The sequence below is a fragment of the Spermophilus citellus genome (genome assembly GCF_964194105.1).
Source record: "Spermophilus citellus genome assembly, chromosome: 4".
In the NCBI taxonomy this organism is placed as follows: domain Eukaryota; kingdom Metazoa; phylum Chordata; class Mammalia; order Rodentia; family Sciuridae; genus Spermophilus; species Spermophilus citellus.
In genome coordinates, this window is record NC_138185.1 from 70,140,244 (window position 1) to 70,167,872 (window position 27,629).

The 27,629-nt window shown below is 38.7% G+C and overlaps 1 protein-coding gene across 2 annotated transcripts; it reads right to left on the reverse strand.

The window, feature by feature from the left end:
- Positions 1-242: 242 nt before the first annotated feature.
- On the reverse strand, positions 243-27,589 carry BNC1 (basonuclin zinc finger protein 1; the record flags this gene model as incomplete). Of its 2 annotated transcripts, none has more annotated exons than XM_081292742.1 (5): positions 243-927; positions 5,160-7,003; positions 9,082-9,317; positions 10,462-10,561; positions 27,494-27,589. In XM_081292742.1, 5 exons carry the CDS (start codon positions 27,587-27,589, stop codon positions 243-245), a joined length of 2,961 nt encoding a protein of 986 aa, XP_081148868.1. The 2 variants fall into 2 exon arrangements, with proteins under 2 accessions (XP_081148868.1, XP_081148869.1); XM_081292743.1 differs by lacking the exon at positions 27,494-27,589 and adding an exon at positions 26,405-26,479.
- Between the last annotated feature and the right edge of the window lie 40 nt (positions 27,590-27,629).

Consider the following 27,629-nt stretch of genomic DNA (forward strand, 5'->3'; position numbering starts at 1 on the left):
TCCTTATATCAGCAAAAAACCTCTTGGGCTAAGAAAAATTATAATAGGAAGAGCTACCCCAATTGTTGACTTTCCACAAGGGCTGTCTTTTGTTTATCCTGCTATGGAAAACTACATAGGCAAATCAAATACTTTTGGCCTGGCTTACTCAAAGAGTATTAAATAGTCAGACACATTTCTTTGGATTACATTATTCCTGAATTATGACAAATGCTTATCAGAGATTTTGGTCTACCACTTTGTTACTGGAGGTGACTTGGAGACAAGGCCAGACTCTTGTGCAGGTTGGGATTCTGGCTGTGTCTGTTTCTACTGCGAACAGATGAAAACATTGTGTTGCAGCCTGGCACTTTGCATTTGTGGAGCTGGCGGAGGTGCACAGTTTTGTAGTGGGCCCTAAAGGTTCCTTTGTTACTGTAGGTCTTTTGGCAGAGGTGACAGGTTATGGGCAACCCAGATGGCAAGCTGGCAAGACTCTGGTCAGCCTTCTCCATTAGGACACAGATGGGATATTCATCTTCCCCAGGGACAAGGCCTGGTCCTTCACAGTTCCCATCACTGTCCTCCATAAGCACAGTGCCTTCCTCACTCACCCCATCAGAGTCCCAGGAGGAATGGCTGCTGCTCTCTGACTTCATGCTTGAGGTAGTGCTCAAATCCAGGATGGTGCCCTCACTAGGGGGGCCAGAGTTGCAGCTCTCCAGGCTGGCACTGTGGACTTGGGTTATTGGGTAAATCAGACTGCCCATTCGACTTGTTCCCTTGAAGATGACAGATGTTTGGGATGCTTGCTGTGTGAAAGTCACATCCTGATAGGACTCCTTAGCCACATCTTTTATAAGGTAAGCTGCACGAAAATGGTCTTCACTGCTCTCCAGTGCTTCTTGGTTCAACACTTTTGGGTGGAGATTTAGATTTGAACTGTGTCTATAAGAGTGAAAAGATAGTTAGCAATCAGTTGGAATGTTTCAGAAAGAAACACTGTTCTTAGTAGAGAGACTTACTAGACATCAGGAAAAACTTGTGGAGTGAGAAAAGTGATGGTAAGGTTTTAGGTCCCTGTGTTTAGTGCATACCGGCCCAACTGTTATTCACTACTTGTCAGAAGTTAGCATTCACCAGGAAAACCAATAGTCTGGAAACTTTGGTTTTTATCATCAGATTAACATAATACCTCATCAATAGAGAATGGCTAGACTACTTCAATTAGGCCAGTTTAAGTAGAACACTAGAAACAGGAGATCCTAGAAGAATATCAGTCACAAACTACAAAGACCTAAGCAGAGGATTTTATTTCAATGAAACCAGGAAATATCACTTTCTTGAACTGCACTAATATAGTCATTGAGTACCTGAAAAATGGCTAGCATCATTTATTGAAATTACAATATTTTAGAATTGAATTAAATGTTATTAAGACTTAGCTAACTTGTTTCCTTTTATATTTTAATGTGGCTATTGGACAATATTAAAAATTTCCTATCTGGCTCATTTCATCTTTCTGTGGAATAGTGCAAGTCTAGAGCATCTGTACACACTTCTCAAGAAGCTCTACAGGTGTGGGTTAAAATCTGGCAATAAATTGTGTGTATGCATGTAGATTAGTTCATATTTGCAGCATTTCACAATATACCAGACGGAAGTTTTGCAAATACAGCAGTGTGAGCATACCACCAATCTTCTACCCAATGATTACTCCTAAAGGGCAGATAATGAACATCCATTATAACACATGCCTTTTACTCATATGTTATCATTTGGATGTAACTTGTAAATCAATGTTGTTCTTGCTTGGGGATCCCGTTAACCTCTGACAAGCAAAACTAACCTTTATGAAGGGTTACAATCTTATAGGGAACAGAAGAATAATCCCAAAGAAAATGCCTTTCCCAATACAGATAAGATTGTATGCCAGGGTCAAATTGGGAAAAACATTCTTACTAAAGTGACTAAGAATGGAATTTTCTTTTTCAAATCTCCTAAGATATGTGTGTATATTGGAGACTTAATAATATTTTATAAAACATATAACATTTACTATGTAATTTTTATTAATAATTTTTTGGGGACATAATCAAAATTATGCTCCTAGTTTACCCACTTTGCAAGCAGCACTTCTTAACTGTAATTCTGCCCTGTGATTATGTCAGCATTCTGAGTTGAAGGGCTAGTATGTGTTGGTAGAAAACCAGACACTAGATTAACATATAGGTTCCGGTACACACAAGTGGTTACAAAAGAAAAAAACCAGACAAATATATTGACTGGAACCTTGTACAGAAAGGTCTCTATTGCAACAAAGAAAACCTCTGAGTCTTTGCCCATCTAACTCTTTGAGTATCCATGAATATTAAGAGCTAACTTATGAGCTCCTCTTCATCCTTCTTTAGCCACAGAAGGTTAATTACATTTCCAAAGGTTCCATGTCCCCTTATGACCAATAACTACCACAAATGCAAAACCTTTCTAACCCTCTGGACCATGTGCCAGGCTTTTGTTTCCAAGACCTTGCAAACCCTGTTCCCTTATCTTCCCTTCAACTTCTAGCTTCCCCTTCAACTCTTCTTCCTGACTTCTATTTTAGTTGAGACCAGTGGTTCTCAAAGTATGGTCTGAACAATCCTAGTGGTCCCTGACTCTCTTTTAAGAGTTTTCAAGGGTGGTCTGAACAATGCCTGTGGTTCCCCAAGTCAAGTGTTCATAATTAACATATTATATACCCTTTTTACTCTTATTCTGGGTGTACAGTGGAGTTTTCCAGAGGTTACTGATATGTGATATTACAACAGACTAAATGCAGAAGCAGATTCTTACATCCAGTTGTCTTCTAACTAAACCAGATAATAAAGAGATTTGCAAAAATCTCTTGCAACAAAGCCACTCATCTCCCTAATTTTGTGTTTTTGAAAATGTAGTTATTTTTTCCTAAAAATGTTATTACAATAATATATACTTACTGTTATTTCAAAGTGATACAACAATTTTTTTTTTGTTTTGGAAAACATACTTATTTTTTCTTAAAAATGTTATTATAACATGTTTATTGTTTTTTCAAAGTGATATGATGAATATTTTTTGTTTCAATTTCTAATATGGTAAAATATTGATAGCTATAAACCAAACAGAGAAAAACTCTTGAGGGTTCTTTGCTAAGTGTTTATAAAGCGCTGTGCAATCAAAACATTTGAGAGTTCCTGGTTTAGAGGCATTCCTTCTTCCAAGAAGCTTCCTTAACTTCCCAAGGAATCTGGTGAGGCACCTTCCCCTGTGCCCACAGCAGCCTACATTTCTTCCACTGTAGCAGTTTTCATCATATTCATCTGTAAATGATTTTTACTGTTTTGTCTCCTCTACTACTCTGAAGGCCTTGTGGGTAGGGATGTGTCCCTACTAGCTAATACAGAAGATTCTTAATAAATATTTGTTGGCTAAATAAGCATTCAAGGTACTGACCCCCTCCCTCCCTGATGGGTCCTGATAATTGCTGCTGGCAGTTAACAGTGGCTCGAAGATGGAAAGTTAGTTGTCCTTAGAGCAACACATTTCTCATCTTTGACTCAGAAATGGTGGTAGGCTTGGGCCTGTCTACAAAGTCCCATTTAAAATGGTATCATTTTAAGCATAGATTCTAGGTACAATGCATTCCAAGTTCTACAGGAGTTAGTAGTTTTAAATTTAGAATACAAGACATGTTCTTCTTGTGGTGGGGGGCTCATATCTACAAATAGGCCAGAACATAAAAAAATTAAATACATAAAAAAGTAAATATCAAATAAAAAAGTATCCAGAATCAATGTACACTCTAATCTAGTGGATACTGAAGGCCAGAACAGTCCTGTAACTATCAAAGATAACCTGACTGATATGACTACCTCTTCTTAACAACAGCTTATTTATGGACAAACATTTCTCCTTTGAAAGGAGAAGGACTAGTTCACTAATTAGGGTACCTTGGTGGTTTGGTTTAACATCCTTGCAATGGAAACAGGAATTTTAATATCTCCTGTGCTCTATCCTATTTGTTAAAGACAATGAGTATGTTCTTATGAACCCTATCCAGGAATGTGTGTGGGAGTCTGTACATTTTCACCCTCTTAACAAATGCGGCATTACAATTTGGACTAGGTTAGTGGTTGTGTTAAACTGCTTCAAATTGAGCTTGTTTGAGCCAATATTTATGATACTATAAGTCATCTGATAGCTGATCCTTTCCCTAAGTCTGTTAGGGTTGTTTTTTGGCATGCTTGCTCTTCCTTTTATAGGGTGACCTGGAGTATGGTTAGGGACCCAAGTTCATGAAGAAAAGCATAAGCAAGATGGTAACACCAGCTTTGTGCCTCCAGAGTGATGAGACATGCTCCCCGGTTAGGCATAAACAGTTTGACTCTGTGTATCATGAACACCCAGCATCTTTCAAACATACAACACAGCCCCCAATCACCTTTATTTTTTGATATCCTAGTATTTAAAAAACTTTAATCAAGCAGTTATTCTTTCTTTCAAATGTATCTGTTTAACTAGAAATCAGAGAAAATTTTCACTTGATGGGCTTCATACTATGAAATTGAAATTAGACAAGTTTTGGGAAACTATAGTGATAACTTAAAAAGCTCCTTTCCCTGTCCTGAGTCAAATAGCTACTTGTCTTTTAACCAAGCTTCTGATGTGAGAACTACGAAAGTATTCCTTATCTCACACCTTTGGGCCTGATGTGTTTCTGAATTCAGAATTTCTCACACTTCAGAAAGGTAGAATGATTTATAAACTGAAATATTATGTTAATGCCCCTATAATAAATTCATTAACATTTCTGTACTAAATATACATAAAAGTCTGCACTAAGATAGATTAGAAAAAGATTACTAATAGCTTCATGTCATTTCAGGTCAGGTTTTATAGCCAAGAGAGTTGAGATTTTTGGAATTGAAAGTTTGTGAATGTGGAAATATGGAGATTCATAGAACAATGATTCTCACACTATGATCCCCAGAACAGCAACACCAGCATTGCCTGGAAACTTGCTAGAAATACAAAATTGCAGGTTTCATCCCAGAAATTCAAGGAGTAGGACCCAGAAGTCTGTGTTTTAACAAATTCTATGGATGTTAAAGTTTAAAAATCACCACCTTAGAAAAAATAATTGCCAAAAGATGCCTTACCTGTCTCTGCTCCTGCGGGATGGAAAAGTGGCACTACAGCCCTCCACTGTGCATGTGTGTGTTTCTTTGGAATGCATATTTTTGTGGTGCATTTTCACACTACAAGCATTTTTAAAGGTCTTTTTGCAGATGTCACACTGGAAGCGATTTTCTTCCTTCTGTCTTGCTAATGCATGCTGATCCATGTGTTCCAATTCTTTAGAATCTTCCAGACAAGGAAAAGTCATCCCCCTGTTTGACAAAGCACTGAAGAGTCCTCCAGCAAGTAGGCGCTGCTGTAGTTCCATGTAGTCAGGAAAAGGAACTTGGGACTCCATTTCAGGTGTGAAGTGATTTTCATGGCCACCATCCTCCACTTCCCTTGGCACCATGGTCAACGCTAGCTTCTGCTCAGTCTCCCTCTCTGAATTATGTGTGGCCTGTTCAGGGGTTCGGCTGACAGTTTCACAGGACTCTATCACTGAGTTAAGATGGCAGGGCCTCTTTAAGCTTCCTGAGTGTGTGTGCTGCTCCTCAGGTGTTCTGTCTGGCTGAGGACTACAGTCCTCTGGCTCATCTTCACTGACCACCTGCAGGGGCATGTCTTCATCTGAACTGAGATTGTGCCTTTTCTCATTAGCTATTTCCACAGCTTCCTTCTCTATTTTGATTGGCATACTGGACTTCCGGGATTTCTTCTTAGGAAGAATATCAAATGGCATTTCATTGGAAACCAGTTGTTCTGGGATTGAAGAGGACAGTAGAGGGAGAGAAGGCAGCATCCCAGGTGTATTTGCCAGTTCAGCAGGAGTAGCTGGACTACGGTAGAAAGGAAGGACTGGTTGGACTGTCTTTAGGTTGGGGAAAAGTACACCATTTTGTCCAATGCTGGAGAAGGATGGTTGGCCTTTGGAATCCTCCCCTGGGCTACTGTAGCTGGGTAGAGGCCCACAGTCTGGAGACATCACTGTGAAACCTGGGCGTTTGTAGTTCTCAGAGCTTGCCAGGCTAAGGCTGTTCCTGATATCTTTGTCCCGGTTATTTCTGTTCATTGGCATGTGAAGTCGAGGGTTGGGGTTGGCACTGTGGCGGTTCCGGCTCCTGAGGGAGCTAAACACCATGTTACACCCTTCGATGGTGCACTTATGCTTGATCTTCAGGTGGACGGCGTTGTAGTGGATTTTCAGAGTGCCTTTGTCATAGAAGGTCTTCTCACATGCAGTGCAGAACACCCGCCCCTTCTTTGTGCTAAGGTTGGTCCTCTCATGCTTCACTTTGGCCTCAGGGGATAACTGTGTCCTTTCAAGTTTAGTGACTATGCTGTATGAGCTGGAGTCACTTGAACGGACACTGTCTTCTTTTTGAATAACAGAATCTGGACAGTTTAAACATTGCTCTTTTTCAACCTGAAATGGTGTGGAACTAGAGGTTAAGAAGCTGCTGTCAGAGAAGGGCCCATGGATTTCCTGTTTGGGTTCCTGGCTTTGGTCCTGACCCTGTTCCAACATATATTGTTCAGGCAATGACCCTATCAGTGCAGGAGGCAGAGGGTTGAAGAACTGGAAAGGCAGCATGAAAGTCATGTTGCTTATGAGGTTCTCAAAAGGGTGTATGCTAGTGGGGTTTCCTTTGTCCATAGGAGTGGGGAGGCTAGAACTCCTGTGGCTGCAGCTCTCAATGAAAGCCCTGATATCTACATTTGCTGTGGAAGGAGGTATGATGATGGACTGTTCTTCTTTCTCTTGAATTGCCATGAGCTCAACTATGGACTTGGTCTCTCCAAAACGAAGGAACTGCTGCAAGGTAGCCACTTCTTCCTCGCTAGTCATGATGCTCCAGTGATCCAATACCTTCCCTGACGCATCCTACATGGAAATCAGAATTTAAAAGTGTGATCAATTTACCACTCTTTATGCATTCCTTTAAAAAAGTAGTCATTTGATTAAGGTCTTCATTAGACTACAGAGAGTCTTTGTGCATTATCAGAAAAAGATGACCCCTCTGGATGAAAGTGTACAGGGCTTGTGGACTTCAGCCCCTGCCCACCTCACCCTACTCTCCTAGGACAGAAACTTTGAATAAAACATAAACTGCACAAATGTAAGCAATGATCTTATGACAGGTTCAGAAAAGAGAAATAAAATTATATTACTTAAGCCCAAGTAAGGGAAATTCAGTTGTTATTTTTCACCTCATTTCAAACCAACTGATGTCTTACATGAGGCATAATCATTTTCCCCACTAAAATTAAAATATACATCATTTGAACAATAGTAACTTCTTTATCTAAAGAGTATAGATGAAGCAATCAGACTAGATATAGCTCAAGTATTCATTTGTTGCAAGTTTAATAATCTTCCCAAGCAACTACAGAAAACAAATGAACCTGTATTGATCTATTGCTCATGCTCACAAAGCAGAGCTGTAATTACACTGGAGTGTTGGAGATCTTTCAAACTCTAGCAAGGCCTAACTTTTCCCAAAACTACAATAAATATTTTATCACAGAACATGTATTTGATGGCCTACTGAGATTTTTCACAGTGTATGTAAGAGTTTTGAAGACGATAAGGAACGTAACATTATAAATTTTTCATGTACTAGAGGTTCAAGGTAATTGATTCCATATTTTTAATCCTAACACTAGAAAGCAAGATTATTAGGATCATTAAATATTGATCTATGTCATAATGTAATATCATAATGCTACTGTACATAAGTGGCTGTTTCTAGACTGCAAGGGGTCCAGCACTAGAAGTGAGCAAATATATTTCCAGGGTAACTTTATGGGTTTTAGAGTTAAGCAGAAGTGGGTTCAAACTACGGACTTAACATATACTAGTGCAATGAATTTCAGCCAGACCTTTAAAAAAATACTCTGAGATTCTGATTTTTCAGTTAGAAAATGGTGATAATATACTTACTTCATAAAATTACTGGAAGAGTGTCAGGTATTTAGTTTTTGTTTTTAATGATATTGTCCAAGACTGAAGTTTATTTTAGCATTGGAAATATATTCACTTCCCATTTCACTGCAATTTTTACTGAATTTTCTAGTATAGTAGCAAGAAAAAAGTTCTGCAAATGTTTCATATCTTTTCAAAAGATAAATATAATTCATCTCAGGAAATATGTTCTTTTCTTGAGAACCTTGATTGCCTCTCTCAATATAAAACACGAAGGCTTACATCTATGGCATGGTCTGGGAAGAAAGGTTAAATTGTTCTGAAAATAAATAACAGAAAAAGGTATGAAGGGAATGGAACATTGATGAAAAGATGAGAAAATGTGAGGAAGACAAAAGAACTGCAGGGGAGGAGAGGTAGGGGGAGGAGATGAGGGAGGAGGGAGAGTTGAGGGAGGGGGAGGAGATGAGGGAGAGGGAGAGGGAGCATGATCACACAGAGTGAGCAAGCTAGTGCACAAGTAATAGAGAACATATGAACAAGTGCAAGAACACAGAAATATTACAAGAAGTAGAGCCTAGGAAGGAAAATCAGCATTGGGATGCCAGAAAACTTTAAAGAACAAGATGGAGCTACATAAATTGTAAGCTGCTTTCTGTGTGGTTCTGGAATGTAAGTTTCCTTTCTGACCCCAAATTCTCAGTAAAATCTGATATAGTAGCATCTTGTGTCAGTAAGTAGTTTGAGAATAATAAAAGAACTGAAGGTACCACCTAATTGGGACAAAAAGTTTACTATAGTAAGAGGTAGCTTAGTGAAACCCACATTAAAAAAAATGTCACGGTCCCACAGCCTGAAGTTCCACAGATATCTTGGGAAGAGCAGAGGATTTCCCCCATAAAAAATATTATGTAGGGGCATAAGTCATTAAAAATATTAATGGGAAGGATGACCACCAATGACTATTACTAGTAGGCAACTAGGTCATATCAGTTACCGGGGTACTAATTTCAGAACAGTGACCATGGTCACTGTACCTGCAGCACATATCCACGAATGTAATCCTGAAGGGTCCAGTCCAAGGCATGCAAGATCTGGAGAACCTCATCTTGCTTCAACACACTGAAGAGCCGGTCCAGTAGGATTTTCAGGCGAACGGGGATGGCCTGCGTCCCATAGAGCATGAGGCTGCTGATATCAAACACCACATTGGATTGGACAATTTCCACCTGGCTTGTTGGATATACTGGGGGAATCCTCAGCTTACTTAGAGCTGAAAATAAAATTGAAGAAATATAATTTTGAAAAATTCTACATTTAGGAGAAGGACTATACAGAAAATAGGCTGGGGCTAATTCTCAGTTATCTGTCTCAGTAGAAAGAACATGAATATGCAAATGATTAGTAGCCTTAATACCTATCAGCTTTAAGTTATTCACAGGAACTTGTAAACTAAAATTGACCGGCTTTAAGGCTTTTCTCCCTTTCTTGAGGTATCCCTATGAGTGAAGTTATCACAAATAGGGAAGGGACAGGGAAAAACAAAGGTGGCAAGTGAAAATCAGTATGGAAAATCAGGAAGCAAAGAATCTAGAGGTGAAGAATCTGGACTTAGGAATCTGGAAGATCTTGGTTTAAGCCTTAACCTAATGTTTTCTACTTGTGGGGCTTGACAAATTAATTCATCTAAATCCAAGATGTTCAGTGCAACAGCCACTAGTCACATCTGACTATTTATATTTAGAGTAAAATAAATTTAAATATAAGAAATTCCATTCTTTGGTCACACTACTCCATAGTTACAAGCGGCTAGTACTGACGGATGTCCAGTTATAAATTTCAGGTAAACCATGAATAAGGGATATTTTTATATTAAAATTTTATTAGGGCAAACTGAAGCTAAAAAAATAGAGGTTACTTATTAGTCTATACCATTCCTATCAGTGCCAAATAAATAGCACTGAAGTTCCAGTTTCTGCATTTAGAATGGGGTTAATAATGCCACGTGTGGTGGTGCATGCCTGTGACTTGGGAGGCGGAGGCACAGGCTGAAGGATCACAAGTTTAAGTAGCCTCAGAAACTTAGTAAAGCCCTAAGCAACTTAGTGAGACCCTGTCTCGAAATTTAAAACAAAAGAGTGGGGGTATTGGGAATGTGGTTTAGTGGTAAAGTGTCTCTGGGTTCAATTCCTAGTACAAAAAAAAAAAAAAAGACTACTCTAGAATGGGGTTAATGAGATACCATATAAAGTTGTTAAAATTCAAAGAGATAACATGTAAAATCTTTCAGCCTGTTACCTAGAACATACTACTTAGTAGTTAGCTGCTATTCTTAGATACTAAACCAGTCCCTGAATATCTGTAAGTTATTATGAGGGAACACTATAAGCCAAGAGAGGGGGGAAAAATAAAGTTACCATGAGCCACCCATCCATGTCTGCATTGCTCACACTGACGATGGTTTATTTTTCCAGGTTTGAAACTTTGGCAACTACAGTTCAGAGTACAGCTGATAGCCTGCAAAAGAGAACACATGTGTGCACACCCATGTAAATGCTGTATTGAACATAACACTGCATTTATAAAACAAAACACATGCCTCCATTTAGCATCATTTATTGAGCAACAGTGCCCACTGTGGCAAGCCCAAAGGTGTATGTAGTACCTCGGAAAGGCAATCAACTGGCCCAGCACTCAGGAGACTATAAACTTCACAGATTTTTCTACATATGAAAATGGACAAAAAATATCAGGATTTATAAGATATAGCTTAGAAGGAAATATGCCACTTTGTTATTAAGAGCATAGAAAAGGTCAACAACCACACTTTTATCAGTCTCTAAGCTGACCACAGCAGTAACTCTGCAAGGTGTACAGAGGCCATCTTGGGATAAGTAAAATGGTGAACACTCTGAACCAAAAGTATTATAGGTATGGAATTTGTTACCCCCACCCCAGGATGCGGTAGAGGCTGAAAAGAGAAATAGATCTGAGAACATATAAGGGTTGACTACATGAGGATGATTTCCGGACCCCATTTACTGGAATATGTGGCTGTTAGAGAAAGAGGTTGGAAGATAGAATCCCTGCATTGATGCCCCAGTTACATGTTATTGCCCCAGTTTGGTGTGGATGTGTAGAATATACAAAAATAAAACTGAATCAGAAAACAGAGATGTGTATGTTCAACAAAGTTCTAGTGTTAAGAGCGAAGCTTCATATATATTTTTAAGATGAATTCTTGAAAGGAGATAGAGGCCTGAAGAATATAATCTATTATTAAAAAGAAAAAGCCTTAAAGGAAATCTGTCAGTGAGGTTCCTGGGAAGAGCCTTTGGGTAGAATCTACATGATTAAAGAAAGTCTTGAAACTGGGGAGACTGTGTATGTTTGGAAGAAGGAAGAAAATGCCTTACAATTATAGGTTGAGATCCCTAATCTGTCAATTGAGGAACTATGTGGCATTGCACGGAATACAGGGAAGGGAGAATATGGCCAAAGATTTGGGAAACTCATTCCAAAGAGTATATCACCAGTCTTCCTTTAAAAATCAGTTGCTTGTGGGATTTTAAGATGGTATAGACACTTTGGAAAAGTTTATATAAAAGTCTTTTGGAAACAGTCTGACAGCTCCTCAAAAAGGTGAGTTTATAGACCCAGAGGGGTTGGGGTTGTGGCTCAGCAGTAGAGTGCTTGCCTTGCATGTGCAAGGCCCTGGGTTCGATCCTCAGCACAACATAAAAATAAATAAAACAAAGGTATAAAAGAAATAAATTTTAAAAAATAATAGACTCAGAAATTCCACTCCTCAGTATATAGTCAAGAGAAGTGAAACATGTCTATACAAAAACCTGCACATGTATTTTCATAGCAGTATTATTCACAATAGCAACATTATTCAGCATTATTTCACAGAAGTGAAAAGAAACCCAATATACATCAACCAGTGAATGAATAAACAAATGGTATATTCATATAATGGAATACTATTTCCAATAAAATGGAATAAAGTACTGATATATGATACAACATGGCTAAAAACATTATGCTAAGAAGCCAGGTACAAAAAGTCACAGATGTTTATGATTTGTATGTGTATGATGTATGTGTATGAAATATATGATTTCATTTACATAAAAAAGTGGCTATGAGGAGCTGTGGAGGGAAGGGAAGTGACTGTTAATGGGTGGTGGTGGGAGAGTGTTGTTTTTATTCTGTTTACAAAAGCAACTTCATTGAGATATTTGCTTATCATTTAATCCATGCATTTAAAGCATACAGTTCAGTGATTCTTAGTGTATGCATAGAGTTATACAACAATTATCACAATATAATTTTAAAACATTTCATCATCTCCAAAAAGAACATTGTGCACAAGTTTATAATGGATATGTTTCATTTCTCTTGGGTAAAGTCTAGAAGTAGAACTGCTGGATCATATACAGGTATACCTCATTTTATTGCATGTTCATTTACTGTGCTTCATGGATATGCAATTTTTACAATTAGAAAGTTTGCAGTGGCCTGGTGAGGTGGTGTACATCTGTAATCCCAGCAACTCAGGAGGCTGAGGCAGGAGGATTGCAAGTTCAAAGCCAGCCACAGCAACTTGGCAAGGCTCTAAGCAACTTAGTGAGACCCTGTCTCAAAATAAAAAATGAAAAGTGTTGGAGATGTAGCTCAGTGGTAAGGCCCTTCTGGGTTCCATTTATGGTACCAAAAAAAAGAAGAAGAAGAATGTTAGTTTGTGGCAATCCTATGTTGGACAAGTCTATTAGTAGCATTTTCCCAACAGCTCAGATGATTATTAGTATTTTTTAGCAATAAAATGTTTTAATTAATTGTTTTTTTAAAACATAATGCTACCACACACTTAATAGTATGGCATAAACATAACTTTTGTACATACTGGGAAACCAAAAACATTTGTATGGTTTGCTTTATTGTGATATTTACTTTATTCCAGTAGTCTAGACTGAAGTTCATATTTCTGGTATGCCTGCAGTAGCACAACATTTACCCTTCTAAAGAACTGCCTGTTTTTCCAAGCACCTGTACCATTTTAATTCCCACCAGCAATGTGTGAGGGCTGTGATTTCTCAGAACATCCTCACCAATACTTGCCATTGTCTTTTTTTTTTTTTTTTTTGATTAGAGCCATTCAGGTGGGTGTGAGTGGTATCTCATTATGGTTTTTATTTCCATTTCCCTGATAGCTAATGGTTCATCATCTTTCCTGTGTTCATTGGCCATTTGTATGTCTTCTTTGGAGACATACCTGTTCAGCTATTTAGCCCATTTTTAGATTGGGTTGTCTTTTTTGCATTGAGTTGAAAGAATTCTTTATATTTTCTAGATACCAATTCATTACCAAATATATGATTTGTTAGTATTTTCTTGCATCCTTAGACTATCTTTTCACTTTCTATATCAATAGTAACTCTAAATGTTAATGGCTTAAACTCTCCAATAAAGCGACATAGGCTGGTAACATGGATTAAAAAAACAAATCCAACGATATGCTGCCTCCAGGAGACACATCTGACTGGAAAAGACATACACAGGCTCAAGGTAAAAGGTTGGGAAAAAATATACCAAGCACACGGTCCTCGTAAGCAAGCAGGCGTGGCCATTCTCATATCGAATAAAATCGACTTCAAGACTAAGTTAATCAAAAGGGATAAGGAAGGACATTATATACTGTTAAAAGGAACCATTCACCAACAAGACATAACAATTATCAATATTTATGCACCAAATAATGGTGCTGCGACGTTCATAAAACAAACTCTCCTCAAGTTCAAGAATCAAATAGACCACAACACAATAATCACGGGTGACTTCAACACACCTCTCTCACCATTGGACAGATCCTCCAAACAAAAGTTGAATAAAGAAACTATTGACCTCAATATCACAATCAATAACTTAGACTTAACTGACATATATAGAATATATCAACCATCATCAAGTGGATATACTTTTTTCTCAGCAGCACATGGAACCTTCTCAAAAATAGATCATATATTATGCCATAGGGCAACCCTCAGTAAATATAAAGGGGTTGAGATAATACCATGCACTTTATCAGATCATAATGGAATGAAACTGGAAATCAATGATAAGAGAAGGAAGGAAAAATCCTACATCACATGGACAATGAACAATACGTTACTAAATGATCAATGGGTTATAGAAGACATAAAGGAGGAAATCAAAAAATTCTTAGAGATAAATGAAAATACAGACACAACATATCGGAATCTATGGGACACAATGAAAGCAGTTTTAAGAGAGAAATTCATCGCCTGGTGGTCATTCCTCAAAAAAAGGAAAAACCAACAAATAAATGAGCTCACACTTCATCTCAAAGCCCTAGAAAAGGAAGAGCAAAACAATAGCAAATGTAGCAGAAGGCAAGAACTAATTAAAATCAGAGCAGAAATCAATGAAATTGAAACAAAAGAAACTATTGAAAAAATTAACAAAACAAAAAGTTGGTTCTTTGAAAAAATAAATAAGATCGACAGACCCCTAGCCATACTAACGAAGAGAAGAAGAGAGAGAACTCAAATCACTAACATACGGGATGAAAAAGGCAATGTTACAACAGATGCTTCAGAAATGATGGTGTCCTTTAAAGCACAAAAATTTACAATTTGACCAGGGTTTCTTCCCCTCCCCCATGGTGTCTGTGGATTAGAGCCCAGGGCCTTGTGTATGCAAGGCAATCACTCTACCAACGGAGCTGTATCCCCAACTCCCAGGGTTTCTTTTTGAGGTAATGAAAATGTTCTAAAATTAGAAATCATGGTTGCACAACTCTATGAGTACACTAAAAGTGACTCAACAGTACACTTTATAAGGGTCAATATTATGGTATGTGAAGAATGTGGAGAGAATGCTAAGAAATGGGAGAAAATCTTTGCCACCCACACGTCAGATAGAGCATTAATCTCCAGATATATAAAGAACTGAAAAACTTAATGTCCCAAACCCAAATAACCCAATTATCAAATGGGCAAAGGAACAGAACTGGCACTTCTATGAATGGTCAACAAATATATGAAAAAATGTTCAATATCTCTAGCAGTTAGAGAAACACATATTAAAACAACACTAAGATTTCATCTCACTCCAGTCAGAATGGCAATTATCAAGAATACAAGTAACAATAAATGTTGGTGAGGATATGGGGAAAAAGGTACACTCACACATTGCTGGAGAGACTGCAAATTGGTGCAACCACCATGGAAAGCAGTATAGAGATTCCTCAGAAAACTTGAAATGGAATCACCATTTAACTCAGTTATCCCATTCCTTGGTATATACCCAAAGAATTAAAATAAGCCGTACTACAGTAACATAGCTACATCAATGTTTATAGCAGCTCAATTCACAATAGCTAAGCTATGGAACCAACTTAGGTGCCCTTCAAAAGATGAATGGATAAAGAAAATGTGGCATATATACACAATGGAATATTACTCAGCCATAAAGAGAAATGAAATTATGGCATTTGCTGGTAAACAGATGGAACTGGAGGCTATCATGCCAAGTGAATATAAGCCAATCCCCAAAAAACAAAGACCAATGTTCTCTTTGATATGCAGATGTTGCAGGGGTGGGGGATGGGGGGTGTAAGTACTCTGGATTAGATAAAGAGGAATGAAGGGAAGGGAGGGGGAATAGGAAAAGATGACAGAATGAATCAGACATTTTAAATGGTCATGTAATCACATATGACATACTTTCCTATGTGCATATGTGATTACATGACCATTTAAAAAAAGAAACTAAAAAATAAGAATTTATCTTAAAAAAATAAAAACTAATGACCCTGTTTAAATACAGGTTAAAATTTCCATGATTTGACTGTCTTCTATTATTTCTTTAGGATTATGATGGGCCTAAATAGAGCTGCAACCAAGGATTTTCAGGTGAAGTTATTAGGGCTGTTCTTAACTGAGGTGTGCCACAGACAGTAACAGCAATGCCTTATCTATTCAAGAGGCTATTAAAAAACAGGAAACATATGAGAAAAGGTTTTGCTTTTTATAAAGTCACATAACATAACACAAAAAATGAAATCACAACTCTGAATTACTCTAATAAAGCATGCATTCTCCAGAGTGAATAACATCATCCCCAAAGGAGTGAAAATTGGTTCTTGTGAGGTGAAAAAAATTACTATTCTTTTCATGTAATAAGCACAGATACATATATATACATAAAAAGATATATAGTACATAGTATGGTACTAAAATTTCATTGGGGAGGCACAATTAGGAAAAGAATTCTAAAATCTCTTTAGGTGTGGGAGGTAATGAAAAGACTGAGAAATACTGTTCTAATGCTAGAAATTATTTCATTCTTTGGCTACAGAGTTTCTATTTGTACATGCATGTAAAATGTATAAAATACATCTATATAACTATACTTCACACATTATATAGTTATTGTGAAGGCAAGTTGAAATGTAAAAGTGAGTGATGGTTTAATTTACATTACATATCATCAAAACAAAAAAGCTTTAAAGGCACTGTTAGGTTTGTTTGTGGCACACGTTAAATGTTGTCCAGCATCTCAAACTTAGCCACAACCCTATAAACATCAGTTTATGGATGAATCAGTCATTTGTATATTGTCAGTAACACTCAGTACGGAACTCTGAAATATTTCGCAATCTAGATTTTATAACTATGACTGTCAAAGGAAATTTTAAAAGATGCCATTCACTCTTTAAAAACAAGATGTTGAAACTGTAAAAGTAAATGCATATTTCATTTATTTGGAAAATAAGATCTGTTTTATCCAGAGAAAGAGATATTCTTGAGCATACGCTTCCTCCAATTTATGAAGACTGATCAAAAGGCATGGGCACATGAAAAATCCCAGAAAATGCTGGGTGACCCTGTCTCAGACTCAAAAGTGCTAAACCATAGTGTGAACAATTCTAAGTACACCTAATAGTCTTAGACTGAATCGCATTTCTTGTCTTATCACCTGATTCAGGATTTCTCAACTTTGGCACTATTGACCTTTTTGGCCAAATAATACTTTGTGGCTGTTATGTGCATTTCAGTGTCTGGTAGCATCTACCCACCAGATGCCAGTTACACAAAAAATGTCTTCAGACATTACCAACTGGCCCTGGGACCTATATCACCCCCAGTTGAGACCAGTGACCTAATCTGACCATTCAGTTCCAACAGCTTTCAGTTTGGGGAACAACAATTTATGTACAGTTCCAACATATGCATGCTGCTTTATAAGAAACATTCATTAACAAGAAACTTTCATGTGTTCTACATGAACCCATCTGAATAAGGCTTAATAAAGCTCATTAAACAACTATGGAAATAAATCTCAGAGGAATTATTTATGAACTAAAAAACCTAATTACAAAGTCTAAGAAAACTTCCAATATTGAGGCCCTTGGATTTTTCCACCCATCTCAGAATTCCACAATGTTGTAAAATTATAGCACCATCATTTAAAGATAAATTAAAACTTCTAAAAGGAAATCAAACCAAAAAAATTCTAATTACAGGACGAAAAGTACTCATGTAAATCAAAATGGAAAACTCTTTTAAAATTTACATCCTTTCCTTTGGAATCCTAATACTTATTCCATTCTTCAGAAACATAAAGCAGATGTTTATAACATTCTGAACTCATCAAGACATGATTATTGCTTCTTATGCACTCGTCTTAATCAGACTATTTCCAGAATTGTTATTAGTCACTTTGATGTGCTACAAATCAACATTCAAAATTCTGGTTTACTTTTTTGTAACTATCATTTTCTCATTCATTCATCCAAAAACCACTGACACACCTAGAATGTGATGATTCTGTTTATTTGCTGTCTTGGAATAAAAAGTTATGACCTAGTTTTTTGGGGATGTTGGGGGACTTACTTCATCTTCCAGACACCAATGCTCTACCTTCAGATTGGGGAGACTATTTTGTGGCCCTCTTGCCAGAGATGCTGAACTGAATTCCTGGCAGTGGCTGGCCCAGGCTTATAGTGGGCTGGATGCACACATATCTAGCACTGGACAGTATAGGACTCTGATGGATTTTTATTGAGCTCAAGAATAAAAGCTGTTTTCTTTAAATATGTTTTCATGCAGATATTTTTATATCACCAAATATAAATTCTGGAGGATATTCTTAAGGGACTAGAAGGAAGGGGGAGAAGGGAAAACAGAAGATTTTGGGGATTCCCAGATTTATAACATTGGCCCTGGGAGGCCATCTGTGATGTGGCAGAGGCACAAAGCCGAATTGTATCCAGTCAGGTATTATTGTAGGGTTAAGTTAGTCTGCACTATGCAGTACACTAGACACATGTGGCTATTTAAAATAAATGAAGTCAAATAACATCTAAGAATTGAGTTCCTTGGTCACACTAGCCACAGTTCAAGAGCTCAGTAGTTATATGTGACTACTATATTGGACAGTAGAGATATAGAACATTTCCTCCATCACAGAAAGTTCTATCGCATAGTGCTGAATTCAACAGTGAGACTAGCCATCCTTTGACATGTAATGTGCATATTTAATATGTGATTTCATATAATCCTCACTGCCTTAGTGTGAGAAGGGAATTACTCTCAGGAAGCTTAAGTTTATGGAAGGGTGTAACATTTAAAGCCAAACAGTTGGTAAGCTTTACTGAAAATTTATTACAGTCAAGATACTATACTAAGCAGTACACATGTTCCCTCCCTCCCTCCCTCCCTCCCTCCCTCTCTTCCTTCCTTCCTTCCTTCCTTTTTATCACATCCACATAGGGAGGTATTACTAGCCCAATTTTATAGTTCAGAAAGTTGGGAAACTTATAGGCAGTAAGGGTGGTCTCAAATCTGGATACAAGGGGTGAACTATACATTGAAATATCAATATTTGGTGCTACCTGTGGTTTCATTTAATATTTATAATGCTCAGAGTTAGGCATTGACATATACTTCTGCACATAACAACATTAAATTTCCATGTAGCAAAGAGATTTCAACAATTGAATAAGTATTTACTGAACATTTATGAGCCAGGCATTATTCTAAATGTTGAAACAGACTCCTGTCCTCAAGGAGCTTATTATATTCCACAGGAGACAGAAAATGAACAAGTAGTCTATGGCCATACCACCCTTAGGGTCAGGCATGGTTAGTTCTTGGATAGGAGAAAATGAATAAGTAAACAAACAAGATCCTTTCAGAATAAGGCAAGTATTATCCAAGAATTAATACGAAGAATGCTAATAATTTCACTAGGTGGCATGGAGAAAAAGGGACAGGAGTAAGTATCTTCTAGATGGGGTTATCATTAAGGGCCTCTGAGGAGGTGGCATACAAACTGAGTTCTAAGGGATGGCAAAGAGCTGGCCATGTGAAGATATGAAAAGGGAGGGAGTGCTTTAGGCAGAAGGTACAGCAAGTACAAAGGCCCTGAAGCATGAAAGAGAATGGGGTGTTCAGGGAATAGAAAATAGGCCAGTATAGCTAGAGTGACCCTAATGTAGTGAATGGTAGAAAATGAGGGGCAGAGAGGCAACAGAGGCAATTCAACATAGGACCTTTTGGGGCAGGCTAAGGAGTGTGAGTTTTGTTCTAACAGCAAGTCTTTTTAAGCAGATGCAAAGTGAATATGATCTGCCTGTTAAAAAAAATACCTTTGGTTGCAAAGCCAGAGCATGTGAATTTCTTCCCATTTACCTCACTAAACTCCTTTCATGGAGAGATAGTAAAACCCAGGGTTGGCCTCAAACTATTCTTATTTCTGTTTAAGCCACATAGCCTTCTTCCATGCTGTGGCACCTTTGTCTTCAAAACAGGTTGGGTACCCATCCCTGTCAATCTCAGAGGCTGTTAGCCATATTAATGTGAACACAAAGATGGAGAGTTGAAAAGACCAACTAGGACTGCTAGACTGTTATTGCCACCTATCCATAAGTAAGTTCTTAGGTCCTCTGAGCTCTGATGATCTGACTCTGCATAGACATAGCAATCAAAAATATATGAGATAAAAACCTCCTTAAAGTTGCTCCACAATGAATCATTCCTGAAGAAGACAATACAACAATTAAAACTCTAAACTAATACCTAGTAACTAGCACTGGACCGAATACTTGGTAAATCATCTGCTGGTATCACACGAGAGAATAAATGAATGACTGAATGAACAAATCAATGGAGAACTGAGCCATGCTTAGGATTATGGATGCCCTCCTAATATTCTTTTTCCTGATCTGCCTTGGTAAAAGAACCTTAATTTCTAAGTCCCAACTGGTGACCAGGTGACTAAGTACTGGCTAATGGCATATAGGAGAAGTTACTGGTTGGAGCATCATGGAAAGCTCTTGATAAATCAGAGCTGACTGAGCTTAGATTCCTGTTTTCCTTTTCCTCCTTCCTGGAACAAGAAAATGATGGTTGAAGCCCAGAGGGCATTTTGTGACTATCAGGCATCCTTAAGGTCATACCCTAAGGATAGACTGAAAAGAAAGGATGGTGACCATTTAGGTGCACTAGCAGCCACATGTAGTTCCTAGTTTACACACTGATCCTCCTATTGACTGTGGAGAGGGCCACATTAATATCCACATGGAAACTAACTCACTAGTAGAGATTACTAAGGGTCAAGTTTAGAATCTGTGGTCCTTTCTTAATTTTGAAATTCTAAGGTTGTGCCAGATTCTCAGTGGTAAGAATCATTAAGTCCCCAATTTGAAATCAAAGAATCCAATCTGCCAAACCACAAATCACTTTTTACAAGTCATTAAGTTTTAAAATAAAATGCTTCAGGTTTTTCCAAATTGTATTTTCAAAATGTTGACTGTAGACAATTGCTATTAATATGTTTGAGTCCTAGAAAATTGCAGTGCATACCAAAAACTGCCAACAGGACACCATAATCCAAACAATGCATCTTTTAAAGAAGTGGGGACCACCCTTAGCTGTAACGAGAAGGTTTGGTTTCTCTTCGTTTGCAATGAAAATGACATTTCATCCCCTGTATGCTGCATCATTCAAAGGTGGAATCTACTGCTCTATAGAGCTGCTCTGCCTCATACCCATTCTATATTTCTTTCATGTTTTTCTTATTAGAACCAGTTTTTTCTTTCCTTCCTTTCCTCCTCTCACTTTTCACTAATTTCTTTCATTTTTTTTTAAGTTCATCTCTGTTTTTCTCACATACGTGAACCCACAGAGGTACAATCAGTATTCAATTGCAAATAGTACCACTATTTGCCAGATGGGCAATAAAGACAACTGGAAAGAAAGAAGAAATCTCGTGAAATTCCTTTATGTAAGAGAGCTTATCTTTGGCTGTTAGCACTGGAACTGAAGTCCACCTGGAGAAATACACATGGGCCAGATGTTCATCTCATCAACCTATTATGCCATCATCTTCCAACAATAGCTTAACAAAATGATGACAATTTACTCTAAAAGTTTTGTTGGAAAAGCTACTACCATGTACTAGGATCTATGAGGAGCTTTGTGACTGTACAAACATGAGTAACTTTCAGTGTTATTGCAGTAAAGGAGCACATGGCTTCACTGGGAATAAAAGTCACACAACTAAGTTGGCCAAGAACAGCAGAGCAAAGAATTTGATTTGTCAAAAATTATCACAAGCCATTCACCGTGTTAAAATCTAACTTAAAATACACTCAAACACAAAACTTATTTGCCACCTTCACAGAATGCTAGTTATTCTGAAAACTGGTAAACAAAGGGAAAGAACCAAGTATGAACCCTTTTCTATACAAGCTATATTTCAGAGTAACAGAATCAATGATGAGACAAAGATTGTTTTTGAATGTGAATCAAATAAATTAAGAACCCGAATACCACTGTTCCACAACTCCTAATGAAAAAGAAAACAACCAGGCCATTTTCCTTTGGATGGAAGGCTACATATCACCACACATCTGATGTTCCTACTAATCTGAATCAAATCAAACCTCAATTCCAATGTATGGGGGCGGGCAGAGGAATATTTAAATGATAATACAAGGAAGAAACCATTAAAATCCAGACTGGGGAGCACATATATAGGATAAATAGAAAAGCTACAAGAAAAAAAGTAAACCTGTACATTGAAAGACAATGAATAGACCTGACTTGGATCCCAATTTGAACAATGGTAATATAGTTTATTAGAAAGTTTCAACACTGAATGGAAATTTGTTGACCCTGATATTGAGAAATAATATTTTGATGCTGGGGGTTGAACCCAGGATCTTGCTCATGCTAAGCTGTCCTGACACTAAGCCATACCCCCATACTGTGTGTGTGTGCACGTGCGTGCGCAAGCGCTCTCCTGTATATTGTTTTTGTTAAAAAAGGTGCCTTTATATTTTAGAGCTACATATTAAAATATTTGTGAATGAAATTATGACACTAGGATTTGCTTCAAAGTAATCCAGTGCTGGTAGTGGTAAAGGGATAAGGGAATATAGATAAAATGAGACCGGCTAAGAGTTCACAACTTTTGAGCTCCCAAACATATCAGAAAGCTTCACTACACTACCCCAATTTTCATTTTAGAAATTTTCTGTAATAAAATATGAAAAAGTAAATAGGTCAAAATTTCCATCTCTCCAAAATTTTTGTTTGAGTGAGATGGCAAACAGATGAAGAGAGCAGTGTTATGCAGAGACCAGAGGAGACTGCCTCTAGGGGGAAGCAGGCATGCTTTCAGTGCATGTAGGAAATTCCATGGGCCTGTACACAAAGAAAGTCTCACCATGCCCATGTATGTCAGGCCCAGGAGCACAGAGCACAGGTTTCTGTTAAGGGCAGTGAGAGTAATCTTGAAAGGCAATCTAAGGTGGGGGTTGGGAATAGGCTTACCAGATGCGCACTCAGAAGTTTCTCTGTTGGGTTCAGGGAACATTAGGGTTCTGAACAACCGGGAGGCACTGTTAATCATGATCATGATTGAAAGAAGGGATTTGAAGAACCCCAGAAACCAGCATTTGTAATGTAAAAATGACACCAAAGGAGAACTGACAAAATCTGGGTTCTCATTACAAATAAGGAATAGCAGGAGAGGCTAGTCAAAGATAACTGAGAGCATGGAGAAGGGCCTGGCTAAGACAGGTGGGAGGTAAAGTTTTTTCAGGTGACAGATGCTGGGCCAAGTCTACTTGTGTACAAAATGCATGCATGACACACTTGCAGTGTTCTCTTGCTGCTTAGTTCAAAGAAGGTAATGGGGAAAAAACTTGTTCTTTGAAGTCTATAAATCAAAGTATAAATATTGTGCCAAAACAATTTAACATCTGTGCATTTTTTCTTAAAATTATTAGTTTTTAAAACTGAAAATATAAAAAAGTTTAAAATATGCAAATATTACCTTAGAAACCAAACCAAATCTTTCTTTTAAAATTTTTTTCCAATTATACAGAAGTAAAAGTGATATGGATATATAAAAATTTCCCTTTGTAACCTAAATTTGGGAGACCTCAGAGGTATTCTTCAAAAACATTTGATAACAAAAATCAAAGAAGTTAAATGAATGTATAGAGAGCTTCTAAACATAATTGAATCAACCAAGGGGGAGAAAAATAAACAAGACACTTAACTTTAGGATGTTAGCTAAAGTGGCCAGTTACATAAGGAATACAACTTCACTACTGGTGTGATCCAAAATAAAGGTGAAACTGTAAACATTTTTAAGTAAAATCTTATAAACATTTCTTTCAGGCACTTAATGAAAATTAGATTTTCAACGCTAAATTTTTAAAAAGAAAAGTTCAAATTAGTTAATTATGCCATCCTAATCCCTGTTTTAAAATTTAGCATCTGTATCATCAAATGATAGAGTTGGCAGTATAAAATTTTACCTTCATTATGAATAATGCAAGAAATAATCAGAGGGCTACGGAACAAGGACAATTCTTCTGGAAGCTGGTGTAGAGCTGGAAAATAATTTTCATGTTTGAGTATATGATATGATTACACAAACAATCTGCAAGAAGGGACAATCAAACTAATATAATTGTATGGAAAAGTTAAAAAGCCTGAATGAGAGTTTATCTGAGGTAAACATTTCCTTCTACCCATGTCTGCTTGGATCTGGCCTTCATATTTCATTTCCCACCTCTCTTTTCCTTCACATTAACTGAGTGAAATTATCATCCTCTGAAAATAGAGTTCTATTGTTATTTGTTAGACTGATTTATAATAATGAGCCCACATGTGGACAGGAACAGTGATGCTTGTTTGCTTATAACTATGCAAAGTTTGAGAAGGCCTTAAGTTGGACCCCAGAGAAGCAAGGCTGCTGTTTATACCCACCCTCTGACTAATGTAAGCCTGTGTCTACGTAGAGAAATGGTGCCACATTGGAATCCTGGAGTTTCCAGAATTAGGAAAAAGGACTTCAAAGAATGACAAGATAAGGAGAAATAAGGTTTTCAGGTAGAAACCAATTTAAAAGGGGCCGAGGGGGGGGGACAAAAAACCCCAAAAGTTCCAGATGCTTCTTTTAACTAACATAGTTATCTTTAACACTTGTCATATAAATTGTCAAAAATGAACGAATGAATAAAATGAAAACTCTGCAGCAGAATACTCAGAATAATGTAATTTTATAAAATAGTATACTGACTCCCTAAATCTTGATCTTAGATACCAAAATGATGGGTGGCTCAGCACTGAGATTTTGCCACAGCTAAGGTATTTCTAGGTCTTTCTAAAAAAGGCTGTTTCTGGCAAAAGTAACTCACTCTAAATGACATCTGTAGAGAAAATTCACCCTGGAGTGAAGCACACTCCTCCTGCAAATAATTTACCTTGTAGAACCTTCAGGGCGACTCTTTTAATGACCACCATCAAAATAACTTCTCAACTATATATACAAAAGCTGAAAGACACTTTGCCTCCCACCCCATATACTACAGCTTAATTTTACTAGCAAACTGAACTTTTAAAATGTTCTCCTGTTTATATTTATCCTTTGAAAATTATAAATGGAAATTATAAATGACAAGTGTAATGCTTATCTGTTCTATGGGGAAACCTATACATTCATGGAATGGATTGTCTTTCCAACCCAATGATCCTGAGGTATAGAATGTTGGCATGGGTCTGGTAAGCAGGGCTAACATGCATGGGAGAGATGTAATAAAAATATAATAATCTTCTATGTAAACCTTATGTTTCTAAGGCAACTACTCCCCATTGGTTAATATTTCTAGTAGAAATTATACCTACAGCAAATAGATAATTATTTCACATACTGGTAGACATCAGCGGCCAAATAACAACCTCAAACTTGTAACCAATGTCTCTCTAAATGAAGAAGAAACACGTCACTAAGTCCTTAGCAGTCTAAAGAGACTGTATGAGTACAGACAATATTAAAAATTAAATTACGCAGAGGTCTGAACATAATTATGAGTTTCCAAAGTATGAGCAGCACCTATGTTAAGTGAAGATTTCAACACTTCTTCTCATCATTTAACTATAACAGGAACATGTTCAACTAACAGTTGAGTTGAAACAGTAAGAGTTTCAGAGTAAAATTAAAGTTTTCAAACTTATTAGACAAGAAATCAAATAATGACTCATGTCTAATTATTTTTAACTGTCGGAAGGTATGCCAAAAAGAATAGTTATTTATCAAAATTCCTCTTAGCAAAAGGGGCAGGTATCTTTTCATACATATTTAAAGGAAAAAAAATCAGATCCAAATTTGTAATATTCAAAGTGATGTTCTTTTATATGCTGATTTTATTTTGACACATAATTTTAATGAGGTTTTAATAATGTCTGTCAATAAATCTGGGAAGGAATAATTGAGAAGGGAGTATATTATCATTGAACAAAAGTTTTAACACATAAACACATTTGCAAACTCAGTCTATGAAATCTTCTGAAGAGATCCCATAAAATCTAATCATATTAAGACAATAAAAGAATGAAAGGACACTAGGGGGAAAAAAGATCTGCAAATGCTATTTTTCAATTAAGTTATAGTGTCAAGCCAAAATCTTGTCGCTTTGATGAGAAGAACGTATTTTTTTTTTTTTTTTTTTAAAAAAGATTGTTGCTGCATCTGCTCCATGGTCCCATTCAGTAACACATGTCCTCCCCTCACCCTGACAGGGATTCCCAGGACACAGGGGGCCTCTTTCAGGCCCCTTAAGTGTTAACAGGAGGCCTGGCTGAGACCAGACGTCTGGTCCGATTTAAACGCCCTGTCTTCGGAGGGCCCTGGTGAGCGCGGTCATAAAACTAGGGGACATCACTGCACCCCAGTGTGCCTGGTCGCACCCGCAGAAACACACAGCTCCACTCATACCATCAAGGCTGCTAGCTGGCATTCCATTTAAACTGTCAAACCCAGGCCGATGGCAGCCCGCAGCCACAGAGATGCCTGAAATGAGAAGAACATGTTTCCACACCGCATCTGAGAAAGTTTGGCTCGGAGCGACGCATTGATTAATATCAGATCTCCTCCCTCGCTCCTCTCGACAATCGTGTCACATCTGGCTGACAACCTCTCAGGAGCTGACGCGAGCCAGGCCGGGGGCGCGCCACCCGCAGCGGCCTCGCTCGCGCCCGCCGCCGGCTGGCAGAGCGGAACCAGTCCCGCACTGGGCCCCGGCGCCTCAAGTCCCGGCACGGAGCAGCCCCGCACGCGGTCCGCGCTCCCGGGCAAGCACCTTCAGGCAGAGGCACTGCCGCCTCGGGGACCCGCGCTCGCTTCCTGCCGCTTGCAGGTGCGGGTCTCTCTTAGGAGTCCGACACCCCCTCGTCCGCTCTCACGTCGGGCACCGACGCCCCCACCCACCCCAGTGCTCTCCGGAGTTAGGACCGCCTCGCCTAACGTCCCGGGGACGAGGTCAGCAGTGGCCTTGATAAAGCCGCCCTGCAAGCTTTCTGACCAGACCCGTCTAGTTGTCCATTTGCAGTGTTTGGTCGTTTTGTTTTTTTAAAAGACACAGGACTTGTCCGCCGGCGGACAGGGCCCTCACTGCCCCCGTCTGTCTTCGCAGTTCTCACAGAACCCACCCCAGGCTACACCCGCAAAGCTCTCCACAGAAACAAACTTCAGGTAGAAAACCGGCGGCTTGAAATAGCAGCTGTCTCATTAATTCTGAGGTAAAAAGGGTTCGAGCGAGGGTAGGGGGAGGCTCTCTCACAAGTCGGAACGGTGAGTGCAAATGTCCCCGGCTGAAACGCGGGCGCTGGCAGAGCTGGAGCGTGTGGGCAGTGGCGGCAGGCAGACCCAGCGCTTGCGACGCGCCGGCGGCTCCGGGACGTCGGGCGTCCACGCGCGCGAGTACTCCGTGGCCCCCCAGAGGGAGGCGACGCTCCCCCCGCCCCCCCCCGCAACGCCTGCGCCGCTGCACAGGTGGCCCTGCGTCCCAGGTCCCGAGCGGCGCTCGTCGCCCTGCGCCCTGGAGGGCGCTGCGCTCACCTCGGCCATCCTGCGGCTGCAGCGTCGGGGCTCCCGGTGCGTGTTTCTGGCCCGGGCTGCCCCGCGTCCGCCCCAGCTCGGCGGACGCCGCCGCATCCAGCTCCGCCGTCGGGGCCCGACGCGGCGAAGTGGGCGG